The sequence below is a fragment of the Coregonus lavaretus genome, assembly GCF_964263955.1.
Source record: "Coregonus lavaretus genome assembly, chromosome: 23".
NCBI classification, from domain to species: domain Eukaryota; kingdom Metazoa; phylum Chordata; class Actinopteri; order Salmoniformes; family Salmonidae; genus Coregonus; species Coregonus lavaretus.
The window spans coordinates 6,974,056-6,987,494 of NC_140010.1; the positions used below are offsets into that span (position 1 = coordinate 6,974,056).

The following is a 13,439-nucleotide window of genomic DNA, read 5'->3' on the forward strand; positions in this document are numbered from 1 at the left end:
AGCAACTCTGGATGCGTCAGACAAGTCCACCATGAGTGGCCTAGTGAAGGGGATACTGGCTAACGAGGGGTTCTTTGGACTCTACCGGGGTATCCTGCCCAACTTCATGAAAGTAATTCCTGCTGTGAGCATCAGCTATGTGGTCTACGAATACATGAAGACCGGCCTGGGGATCTCCAAATGAGGAATGATCAATCTCCAAATGATGCAGGGATCGTGAAAGAGGTCGATAGATCTTTAGATCTTTTAGACAGTCAACCAAATTTGTGTTGCACATAGACTTCTATGGTCTTGCATAGCCAAACATCGAGATCACGTTCGCTCTGCGGAGTGTCGCAAAGAGAAGCCTAAGGCTAGTTCGAACTGGGCCATATCGGTAAACTCCGAAAATGACGTTCACCCCTTTAACTCACAGAGACATGAGACATTCCAACACACAAGATGGTGCAATTTAACTGAGAAGAACTGCATTATGGGTCTTACAATGAATAGGGTGAAAGGAGAAGGTATTCAGTTGAACACTGTAACCAAAGTTGAGAACTTTGTCTAAACTATTTTCTGTTCTGTAATATGAAATACTCCATGTGCACATAAGAGATTATATTATTATTTAAGTGTGCCTTACCCTCAGTTAAATATCATAATTTCATATTTAATTTGGTTGGTTTTTATTTATGTTTTTACACTTTTAGTGTCATTTACAACAGCCTCAATGCTATGTTTTTCCCTCCCATATGTTTTTCATATGTTTTTCCCTCCCATATGTTTTTCATTGTTGTTTACATTTTAGTCATTTAGCAGATGCTCTTATCCAGAGCGACTTACAGTTAGTGAGTGCATACATCTTCATACTGGCCCCCCGTGGGAAATGAACCCTGGCGTTGCAAGCGCCATGCGCTACCAACTGAGCTACAGGGGTAGAGCATGACTGTTAAGCTGTATCCTAAGCAAAATATTTATAGTTACAAACTTGCATGCAAATATTGCCTGTGAATCATGACTGGAGCTGAGGGGAAGTCTTAAAAACGGAAATTAAATCTGTTAATACTGGAATTCAGAATAATTTGTAGGATCCTGCCCTTCTCACACACACACACACACACACACACCTGCAATTCAATACACACACACACACTTCATATGCATGCCATGCACGCACTTAACATTTAGGCCAATGGTTATTATTTTGCCTCAATGTCTTAATTATGTTTGAGTATGTAATACTGCTATACATTTACATTTTAGTCATTTAGCAGACGCTCTTATCCAGAGCGACTTACACTACCTGAATCGATTGACGTTGTGAGAGATGTACGAATGTTCTCACTGAGCTCACAAAGCTTAGACTGAAAGAAAAGCAATGCGTGTGCTATGGGTCAAAACAAATGTTTACAGACAGTTGTCCACGAATAAATGTTGACAATGGAAATAGTTGGGAGTGCCACCCACTGCAAAGCCTAATCCTCGATCTCAATGGTGTGTGCATGTCGCCATCTAGAGGTCTTACAACGCAGTGCAAGTTTGTGAAAGATGTGTCCGCAAATGATGAAATTGAAATGTGTAAATCATTTCTAGATCGTCATCCCTTCGCGGACATCCGAACAACTGTCCAATCAATTTACAGTGTACCAACCGATCGAAACAAACTTCTGTTGACGTAATCGATCGAACGCGATTAACATGTTTGAAATAAAGCAAAACAGAAAACAGTGTTCCCAGAACTTTTATTTCTAGGCTATAGAGCTCAGTAGGGCTACTACTACTACTACATATGGTAAGTGGATGTTTTCATGTTATTTCAAGAATATAATACGTTTTTAAAGTCTCCAGCTACTTGTATAGGAGAAACCCTGGGTTAAATAATTGAAAAGGGTACCTGAGGATTTGGAGGATGACACTAGGAAAGATGTCTATGGACCAAGCAGCAAGTCTTGCATTTCCTCTGCCCCTCAGTCCCATTCCCACTCCCCCAGAAGCAGGCCTATAGGACCCCAGTCGGTCCTATAGCTCCAGGGGAGCTGGAGCCCCCTGGGACCAGTGATGATGAGGAGGCCACAGGCTGGAAGGAGAGGGTCTCCAGCGCCAGGGAGCGCCATGGCGGACACATTTACTGAGAAGTTCCACTCCGTCACAGAGGATCTCAAAGAGATGATTGTATAGGTCAGGGAAGGGACCAGTGGTCTTCAACCCTGGTCCTCGAGACTTACAGAGTACGCAGCAACCTTTGTTCCAACCCAGCACCAAAAGATTCTACTAATCATCTAATCATCAAGTACTTGATTAGCTGAATCAGGTCATGGTTGGGCTAGAATGAAACCCTGAGCCTCTGAGGATATAATTAAGCAATAAGGCCTGAGGGGGGTGTGGTATATGGCCAATAAGCTTTCTATGACAAAACAATACTTTTTAATTTTCTAATTACGTTTGTAACCAGTTTATAATAGCAATAAGGCACCTCGTGGTATACGGTCTGATATACCATGGCTTTCAGCCAATCAGCATTCAGGGCTTGAACCACACAGTTTATAATATGCTTTATATCAGAATCCTACATGAGCTGCAGAACTGCGATGTGCTACTTTCCCCCCTTGACTGCACCATCCTTCCAGTCTGCCAATGAGGATGGATCCCCCTGGCCTGTCCTCAATCAGATGAGGCCCTGAGGCGAGACTGGTCGCGACATATGATGACAGCCGGAGATCATCCGGACATCTTCATCAGCGTCATCATCATCATCGCCAACCATCTATGAGGTCGTTAAGGGGAGCAGTGAGCAAAAAGTCAAAGAGTAAAGTCAGGCATTCACAATCTCATCAAGGCTCTGACTGGACTGTTGGTTAGTAAGCTTTGGTTGTTGTTTTTGTGTACTGCTTTTTATCAGCCTTGTGATTTTCTGTGTCTGGTGGTATGAAACCTCAAATGTATGTGAAATGGGTATTGTTAGAAGAAATACTGGTCCTTTTTAGCTCAGTTGGTAGAGCATGACGCTTGTAAAGCCAGGGTAGTGGGTTTGATTCCCAGGGCCAGCCATACGTAAAATGCATGCATGACTGTAAATTGCTTTGGATAAATGCTTCTGCTAAATGGCATATATTATTATATGATATAACCACACAAGTTTTCCATCAGTGCTAAGCTGCTGCTGGTCTACTGTACAGTATTCTCTAAAATACATTACAATACTGTTGATGAAGTCACTTTAAGCTCCTAATTGGGAATATTTAGTTATATGAAATAATGAATGACTTCATGTCTCGTTCATTTTTCAAGACACTCCTGAAGCACACAAAGGATGATCATACTGGAGATAGACCAATTGCAGGAAGTGTGACACCATCATATCCACTCAGTAACTAGCGTTTTCTCAGTAATTTGCGTAAAAAGTCTCAAAGACAACCATTTTACTGACTATGGGTGATGTCTAGCAGAGTCTATTTTCTTATATAAAGGATACAAATGAAAATGAAACTTTTCTGTTGGTAAAATATGACACAGTACACAGAGCTGGTTTGCCGTCAAGCACTTGATATGTGTGTTGCTGGTTAACGATATATCCTAATTCCAATTCTATCTGATTTTGGGTTAGGCGTGTCACCATTTCAGTTAATAGAAACAGGTTTCTTTATTTGTCCCAATGACTGCATAGTTTGTCCTGGTGGGGATCCGTAGTTGGTGGATAAACATTGTGAAGAAGAATGTTGAGGTTGTCAAAGTTGAAGAGGAAGACTCAGTGTTAAACAAACTTCGAATCGTGTCATTTGGTGAGTAACCGGCCCATACAGAACCGATTGATTAAAATGTAATGTCACGATGTTATCATTAATGTCACTTGTTGGCATTTCACAATCACACCCTAAGTATAGCCAACGATAGGTGTTGAGGCAGCTAAAAATATTCCCTGCTGCGATCAGGGGAGCGATTTATGCTAGCTAACTGCTAAGCGAACTAGCTATCTAGCTGTAGCCTTTGCCTTGTTCAATTCTGTATTCTGATTCTGATCTATGCTATAGTTATTGCCAGATTGGTTGGTCGTTCAAGTTTGTTTATTCGTGCTCGTGGAGAAGCACATCCATCACCGACTTGTTGATTGTCATAAGTGGGCTAGCCAGCTGGTGGTGGGCCGAGCAGAGTACTTCCATTTCTGGTAACAAGTCAGCTGTACAGATAGCTACCTCAACATGACTACCTTTAGATAACTAAGTACAGTCAATATTCAGCTATGTTGCCAATGTCACCAACTGTACACATTGATCGTAGATTTGCTGGAAATTCTGTATAGCTAGCTAGCTAACGTTAGCTAGTTATGCAAATGACAAGGCAAAACATTTATCCAGTCCCCCTTGGTCTCTCTACATCAAGCATCCTATGCTTTCTTTTGTATTTCTGTTAACTTTTGTTGTTGACCTTATCTAACTAATATGAAATATGCAAGTCATGTTCAGAGGTTGGTTTGGGTGGCAAGCTATGTCTTGTTGTTTGTAAGACGACGATGATGATGACGACGACGACGGTGTATGTTTTCTTTCAGCTTGTCCTGGCTGGAAACTTAGTGAAGGATCATGGGTAACACAGGTGACCGGATGTCCGGCGACCGCCATGGCGCCAAGGCCCATCGCTCTGACAGCAGAGACAAAGACCACGAGCCCAGCAAGATGGTGGACAGCACCGATGACCCTAACATCTTCAACACACACGGACTGGGGTCCTCCAAGGTACCTCTGCTCTGGAACATAGGATATTTGGGGCAGGGGCATAAACACCATCATACTAAACAGTTGCATCAACAACAGATGGGGGGGGGGGGTACATTTCCAGTGCAGATTAAGGAGAAGAGAAGTAGAAGCCATATTAGCCAAGTGAGATAAACCCTGGCTCTTTCTCAATTCATCTTTATCGATTCCTCTCTCCTCGCCTCCTCAAAACCCACTGGAGAAGAAGGTCCAATGTGAGGGACCTTGGACCTTTTCCTCCAATACAGCTAACAAGGAGGCAAGGAGATAATATGTGAGGAATCACAAGAAGAGTAATTGAGATAGAGCCCCTGTCATTCCCACATTGTGATTTAAACTGAGTTTATTTTCTCCCCAAAGGTGTCGGACAAGGAGGAGCCTGACCTGGATGACCTGGTGAAGACAGGGCCTCAATCCAGGCCCACGGTCATCCGCTGGGCCGGAGGAGGGAAGGAGGTCTACATCGCTGGCTCCTTTAACAACTGGGGCAACAAGATCCACCTCAATAAGAGGTAGGGGAGGGGAAATTAGAGGAGGAGGAGAGGAGAGACACTGGCCCTGTCCTGCACACTGTATTGCTGTTATACTATTTTATTAGTGACAACATTTTGACACAGTTAATAGTGCACTAACAGTGTATTAACACAGTATTTCTTCCCCAAGCCACAATGATTTTGTAGCTATCCTGGATTTACCAGAGGGAGAGCACCAGTACAAGTTCTTTGTGGACGGACAGTGGGTCCATGACCCCTCAGAGGTAAACCCTACATAGGGCTCTGGCCTAAACTAGACTACTAGATTTATTTAAAAAAATTGCCAGTTAAAAAAATACATATACACACAGTATATCCATTTTAAAAACGTGACAGGGATAACACAATAAAGTCAGTGACTTATTTTCAAAACCTGAACATATAAAGGTTGAATAATATATTCCAAATACAACATTGCAGCTATTTGCAGCCATGTGTTTTGGGATCCATCCACACAGTTTATTTGTTATTAACCCTTTATAACTCCATATTAACCCTGCTATAACACTCCCTCCTGCAGCCAGTGGTGACCAGCCAGTTGGGCACCATCAACAACCTGATTGAGGTGAAGCAGTCAGACTTTGAGGTGTTTGATGCTCTGCAGGTGGACTCTCTGGAGTCTACTGACACCTCAGGTCAGTAGAGGCTCTAATCCTCTGTTGTCCCTTTGGGGTAAACTGGCATAGCCTTATCTGTATGTGATTGGATAAGAGAAGGCAGGGTTGTCATCCTCTGTTGTCCCTTTGGGTTAAGCATAGCCTTGTACTGACCAAGAGGTGCCAATTTAAGGTCATGCAAGTTTGGGCCAAGTTTCCTTCCTCACGGTAATCACTGATCTGTACATGATTGGGTAAGAGAAGGCAGGTTTTCCATCCTATCACCGTTCAAGCCTTTTCAGATCAGTGATTACTTCAAGGAAGGATGTAATATTTAATCCTGATCAGGTGTTTAGGATAAGTTATGTAAGTTGATGAAAACCCAAGAAATCAGTCACCATTTGAGAGTATATGAATGACATGCTGTGTGTGTGTCATTGTGTGTCCTTAGATCTGTCCAGCTCCCCTCCAGGTCCCTATGGACAGGAGCAGTACATATTCAGGCCTGAGGAACGCTCCAAAGCCCCTCCCATCCTCCCCCCACACCTCCTCCAGGTCATCCTCAACAAGGACACTAACATCTCTGTGAGTTTCTTTCTGTTTCAGTCTCTCTCTCCCTCATCTTCTGTTATCCTATCTCTCTCTCTCAATTTTTGAAATCAATTTGCTTTATTGGCATGATGTAACAATGTACATATTGCCAAAGCTTACTTTGGAGATTTACAATATTAACATAATTAAAATAAAAGTAATAAATATTGTCAACGGGACAACAGTAACAACAATCAAGGGTAAAAAAACATACATTGAACAATAACAATGGAATAGAGGACATGTGCAGGTTGGTTGGTCTGTCAGACACTGTTCCTCATCTTATGGCAGGCAGCAATGTAGTGCGCTGCCAACCCACAACTCTCTGCGTCCTCCCCCAACAAGACGGGTAGCCTGAGTCCTCCCCCAACAGGACGGGTAGCCTATTCTCATCAGAGAGGCCTTTGAAACCTTGAAAAACTGTTTCAAATTTGGGGAAATGACACTCTCTAATTGTTTTATATTTTTTACATTTTGTCAGGAAATGCAGCTCTGTCTCGTGTTCTGCTGTGGTGCAGTGGTTGCAGGGAGCCAGGTTTTCCTGTGTCTACCCTTCTCAAGTGCAAGGCTGTGCTTACTGAGCCTATACTTTGTCAAGGTTTTTCTAAGGTTTTGATCAGTAACCATGGTCAAATAGTTAGCCACGGTGTACTGTTGATTGTACTTCCCAAAAAGTAATGTATTTTTCTTTTGACTGTGTTGTAATTTGGTTTATTCTGATTCATTGGTTGTTCTGGTCCTGAGGGTTCAGTGTGTTAGTAGAACTCCGCCCCAGGACCAGCTGGGTGAGGGGACTCTCTCTCTCTCGTTCTCTCGCTCTCTCTTCTTCTTTCTCGCCCTCTCTGTCTCTCTCTTTCTCTCCAATTTCACATTTCAATTTAAGGGCTTTATTGGCATGGGAAACGTATGTTAACATTGCCAAAGCAAGTGAAGTAGATAGTAAACAAAAATGAAATAAACAATAAAAATTAACAGGAAACATTACACTCAGAAGTTCCAAAATAATAAAGACATTTCAAATGTCATATTATGTGCAAATAGTTAAGGTACAAAAGGGAAGATAAATAAACATAAATATGGGTTGTATTTACAATGGTGTTTGTTCTTCACTGGTTGCCCTTTTCTTGTGGCAACAGGTCACAAATCTTGCTACTGTGATGGCACACTGTGGTATTTCACCCAGTAGATATGGGAGTTTATCAAAATGGAGTTTGTTTTTGAATTCTTTGTGAATCTGTGTAATCTGAGGGAAATATGTGTCTCTAATATGGTCATACATTTGGCAGGAAGTTAGGAAGTGCAGCTTTTCTCTCTCCCTTATCTTCTCTCTCTCTTTCTCTCTCTCTCTCATCTTCTCTTATCTTCTCTCTCCCTTATCTTCTCTCTCTCTTTCTCTCTCTCTCTCTCTCATCTTCTCTTATCTTCTCTCTCCCTTATCTTCTTTCTCCCTTATCTTCTCTCTCTCTCTCTGTTCTTCTCTTTCGCTCTGCCATATGTGTGTTGTAAATTCCCATTTGGAACCGTCTTGATTACTCATTCGTCTTCTCTCTTTTCCTCTCCAACAGTGCGACCCAGCCTTGCTGCCTGAACCCAACCATGTGATGCTCAACCATCTTTATGCTCTCTCAATAAAGGTACTGTAGGAGGGCACCAACATCCTCCATCCCACTTCTTACTGCAATACTTATGGATTGAGTAATAGTCCCTTCCATAGCATAACATAGCATTAGTGTCTGTCTGTCTGTCTGTCTGTCTGTCTACTCTTTGTAGCTCAGTTGGTAGAACATGGCGCTTATAACGGCAGGGTATTGGGTTCGATTCCCGGGACCACCCATATTTAAAATGTATGCACGCATCACTGTAAGTCGCTTTGGATAAAAAGCTTCTGCTAAATGGCATATGTTATCTTACTATCTCGCTCACTCTCTCTCTCTCTCACTCTCTCTCTCTGTCCTCTCCCTCAGGATGGAGTGATGGTGCTCAGTGCAACTCACAGATATAAGAAGAAGTACGTCACATCTTTGCTATACAAGCCCATCTAACCTGTGTGTGTAGGTGCACAGTACTATAGAGGGCAGCACTGGGTTGAACCATGACGTGTAGTTGAGATTGGACTAAACTAACAGTTTACAGAAGAGCTGAGGGCCTGTGGCTGAGACTGGGGGCAAATCTCATAAGACACCCTTTTCCCTTTAGATTGCACTACACACTACACTTTAGCGCTCCACAGAGGGCTCAAGGTAGTGCACTCTATGTGGAATAGGGTGTGATTTGAGCCTCAGCCTGTAACTCTCTCACAAGGAAAAATACTGTAAGTGTACTGTGGCATTTTCCCATAATGCACCCACAGTTGAATAGCAATAAGAAAAGGGACTGAGAAAGAAACCACTGTGTGTGTTTGTGTGTGCAGCACTTAGGCTGCGTTTATACAGCCAGCCCAATTCTGATCTTTTTTCCACTAATTGGTCTTTTGATCAATCACATAAAATCTTTTCACATCAGATCTTTTTCAGAGCTGATCTGATTGGTCAAAAGACCAATTAGTGGAAAAAAGATCAGAATTGGGCAGCCTGTGTAAACTCAGCCTTAGATTCTTTGCATGTGGGTGCGTAGAAAGAACATTTGGTTCCATTAAAAATACGAGGGTTTGAAGACAAGTCTGCTGATGGGACTTTCAAACACATATAATCAACATTACGTTTTAATAAATTAGCTTTTAAAAGGTTATGTACACGGAAAGAGGGCAGTTGAATGTTGCTGGCTTGGATTGACTTTGTTTGAATTCAAGTGTCGTACGCTCCCATTCTTTCTCCATATTTTTACTGTAATTGGACAGTGACTAGACTAAATGGAGGTTCATGCATCATCTTTCTTGTTATTACTGTAATTGGACAGTGACTAGACTAAATGGAGGTTCATGCATCATCTTTCTTGTTATTACTGTAATTGGACAGTGACTAGACTAAATGGAGGTTCATGCATCATCTTTCTTGTTATTACTGTAATTGGACAGTGACTAGACTAAATGGAGGTTCATGCAGGGTCTTCCCTGTTTGATTCCAAAGGGACGATGACCACTAATAGAATCAGGATATGCAATTGGATAGGCTGTGTAAATTGAACTCAACTGAAGTATAACCAACTATGAGTATTTGAAGCCTCCCCTTTAAACTAAAGGAGTTGTGAAATGTTGGGCTGTGTCTCTAGATCTCTGCTTAGTTCTGCTATTGCCTTCATGAAACGATGCTGCAAGCACTTTAGTTACACGTGTGTCTCCAACAAATGCGTTGAGCAGGACTGTTGACATAAACATTTAACTATGCAGATACACGGATAACAGATCAGATACACGGACAGATCTCTTAACTTTATATTGGCTTTATATTGGTGTCCAATCTGCTTTCTATAGATACAAAAATAGCTGTTCTCTGTGTGTTTTTCACTATTTTCTATTTATCCAATAGGAATCAATGTATCTGTTACATGTGCCGTATTTATAGCTTTAAAAAAACAAAAGAATGGTTTGTCTTGAATGTCGTGCATGATTTGAATGTCTAATACGAACAGTTTACTGTGGAATGTGTCATTCTATCAACATACAACATTTGTGACAAATTGGCAATATTGATTTCATAAGAATGTGAAAAAGTGTAATTTACTTTCGTCAATATTGTTACATTTGAGAATTCTGTGAGTAGAACCACTCTGTTTTTACCATCAACTATTTAATATTTATAATTTTGAGAGATTATTGTACCTATTGCTTGTGATACTTCACAGTAATAATCAATGAGGGCTGATATCTGTAGGTGATATACTCCAAAGAGAAGATATTAATATATAATGATATATTTTATTTGAAAAAACTGAGAAAAAAAGGCCCTTTTCTGACTGAAAGCAATATCGCGATCTGTTTGAGAATATAAGATATTATAGGATATTCTGGCGCTTTATTAGGCAAAAAAACAAAACTTGAATTTTAAAACTGTTAGCTAACATGTTTGTTTTTGAAAATACTTTGCAGCGTCACTGTGTAAGCCAAGTACTGTAGAAGGTTGTTTCACTTGTTTGCAAATAAAAAGGGAAGACGTGTTGACCCTGAAGTATCAGTTGTGCCTAAATAGTATCTTTGCCTAATGTGAGTGAGTGACTGGCTAGATTACATTTGGCCTAGGCTGTAGAAAACATGGCTGGGGTCAATTCGAATTGAAGTCAACCAATTCAGGAAGTAAACAGAAATTCCAATTCAATAATTGAAAATGTTTTATCTATTTTTTATGATTTCTCATAAAATAAAAATGACAAGTTATTTATTTACTTCAAATCACTTCCTGAATTGTGTCTTCAATTTGAATTGACCCCAACCCTGGTAGAAAATATAGAATAGAAAAAGCATGAAGCTAATCAGTAAATGTGGAGATTTGTGTGTATTCCTCTTGCTCGGTGTTCAAACACAAATGTTTGGCTACCGACACACATATTACATCAAATGATGTGACAAAGGTATTTTTTAAATATTTTGTATTTATTTTTTGAACCCAAAATCCCTCATTGTGATAACACTGTGGCAACACAACACACACACAGTGACCATCTTCAGAGACAGAGCCCATGGATGAGCTCTGTGTCGGCATCCTAATTAGCTTAATCAGCACACACTTTATCACACACACAACCTGACCAACCAAGCCGCTCTTCCATTTCAATCACATAGCATTAAATACAAGTTTCAGGACCAACTATTAGACACGGCTAAATACTGCTGTTTGATTCCTTTCTACACAATGCGTAGTAAAAAAGGCATTGTTCACACTCTCTGGCAATGTTCTGTTCTACTCTGACACAATCCTATGGTTGTTTTTTTCTGCTTTGGTATAAAATATTATTTCCCCCTAATCTTTCTCTGAATCTTCTCATCAAATCCTTATTTGTCTAAAAGAACCAAACAGCATGGGGTTTTATATTAGAACGTTTGTTATTAGAATGTTTTCTATTAGAATCCCCTCTAGGGATTTTCAATTGAGTGGAGCGCAAACAAGACCTTGTTGGCAGATATACGGTGATATATACCTAGGATAGACACCAAGCGCTAGTAACTCCAAGGGCTCTATTCAATCCACATCGCTGAAGTTCAGCTTTACAGCGCGATTGACATTTTTAAAAGAGCAATGTTCCCGCTGCATTCACGGTAAACGCTGCATCTGTCGGCTCAATCGGAAACTACCTTCACATTTCTGTCGCAGAATCTGTAACGCTTCAGCTTTACAGATCGAATAGAGCCCCAAGTAAGTTGGGAGCAAATTGCAGTGGCCAAACTAATTTTAAAGGCAAGCCTCCAAAGGTTAATAATAGGTGGGTTTGTAAGTAATAATACTGGTTTCCCTTATATCCTAAGAAAAGGCATATCTTTGTGATTTCATAACAGATATGTGGCTATCTTATTACAATCTGGCATAATCTAAAAAACTAAATCAATAAACCATACAAAGCAGGAACACTCAAGGAAGCAAATATATCGTTAATACAATGATGTGTACATCAAAATAAAGTAGATTTAGCGTAGAGCTATTGCACAGCTACCCAGATATTCGACGTTTGCATACAGAGCAAATGTCTGACATGATTATCCACACACCAAAAGGTCAGTCAACAGAATACAGTGAAAAAGCAAGTCATTTACAGCGTGAAAATGGCCAAATGTACAGCAAGGACACTCAAAACAATCATAAGCAGCGTTGGAAGAAACACCTTCGGGTGTGACATCATCACCGATAGTGAAATCTAGAACACTGGTCCCACCAGTAGCCTGCCAAAGTTTGTAACACCTAGAAGGATACGGAACATTTAGCCAACAACATCATGGGAACGCAATGACGGGCTAAACCGAGACAAAAAACCGTAAGTCCAATGGAAATTTAACAATCAGAATAGTATTCTCTGTTTTAGTGGTACATCTCTTACAGGAGCACAATTTAGGTTTTTGGAATTCACAAAGCAATAGAAGCCTAGTATGAAAGATTCACTTTTAGACATTTTTGGTCCATTTATGACAAGATGTCCTCGTTATAAAGCACATTTATAATCTAACGGTTACCGTCTCTCTGGTTCAAATGGCTCTCAAAGAGCAGCCAATGAAATTATATCTCCATCATGATGTCATAGATGGTCTCATATACTGGGCTGATGATGACTTCCTTTAGTCACATCACTCCTACAGTATGTCATTCGCATGTGTAAGGCAAACAAGGACGTGAAGAGTTCAAAGTTCAAACTTTGGCAAGTATTGGTGATCCCGTGTTCCACGAACAAATGTTTCGATTTTTCCTTTTAAAACTTCTTTCATGCATCAACACTGCAGAAAAACTTCACTTTGTTTCAGTCAGTAGTATTCATAAGTTAGTATAAGATAGTTATTAGTATAATATTGCACCGACAGTCTTTTTCACTTATCAAGAGAGGTTAAATACTTTAGTTCCAGTGTCAGGCAAAAAAACTAAAAGCTGGTGCGCCATGATCATTCAATAAACAACGTAAGTATTGCACATGCTCGTCTGAGGACTCCTAAAGAGGAGCTTGAATACGCATGTTTGGCCTCGGTCCATTTCAGCCCCTAGCCCCTTCTTTTAGCCTTTACCCCGTCAGCGTTAGATCAGCTAGGACTGGATAGATAAAAGCAACACAGCGGAAGCTCAACTTTACTTATCGGAGGACTAGGCGAAGCATCAACATATTGCTTTCACCTATCCAGTCTATTCAGATCTGTGAATACCGATTGAGTAGGAGCGAGGGGAAGGGGCTAGTGACTGAAATGGAACGAGGCCTTTGTTCTGCTATCCAGAAGCCTTGGCTAATGGCAGACAGACCATCCAAAGGCATCATCCTCCACAGATCAATATAGCAAACAATTACCTAGAAGTGTTACACCTATACATTCCTCCACTGTGATTCCAGAAGATCTAGCTAGATTGTGGATGTTATTTTACTTTTTG

At 40.8% G+C, this 13,439-nt stretch overlaps 1 protein-coding gene across 1 annotated transcript; it reads left to right on the forward strand.

The window, feature by feature from the left end:
- The first annotated feature begins 3,649 nt into the window (after positions 1-3,649).
- On the forward strand, positions 3,650-10,553 carry LOC311150430 (5'-AMP-activated protein kinase subunit beta-2-like). Its single transcript, XM_084187914.1, has 8 exons — positions 3,650-3,761; positions 4,529-4,712; positions 5,091-5,242; positions 5,394-5,487; positions 5,784-5,898; positions 6,311-6,444; positions 8,016-8,084; positions 8,415-10,553. The coding sequence occupies exons 2-8, from the start codon at positions 4,560-4,562 to the stop codon at positions 8,490-8,492; spliced, it is 795 nt and encodes a 264-aa protein (XP_084044040.1). The 5' UTR covers positions 3,650-3,761; positions 4,529-4,559; the 3' UTR covers positions 8,493-10,553.
- The last annotated feature ends 2,886 nt before the right edge of the window (positions 10,554-13,439 follow it).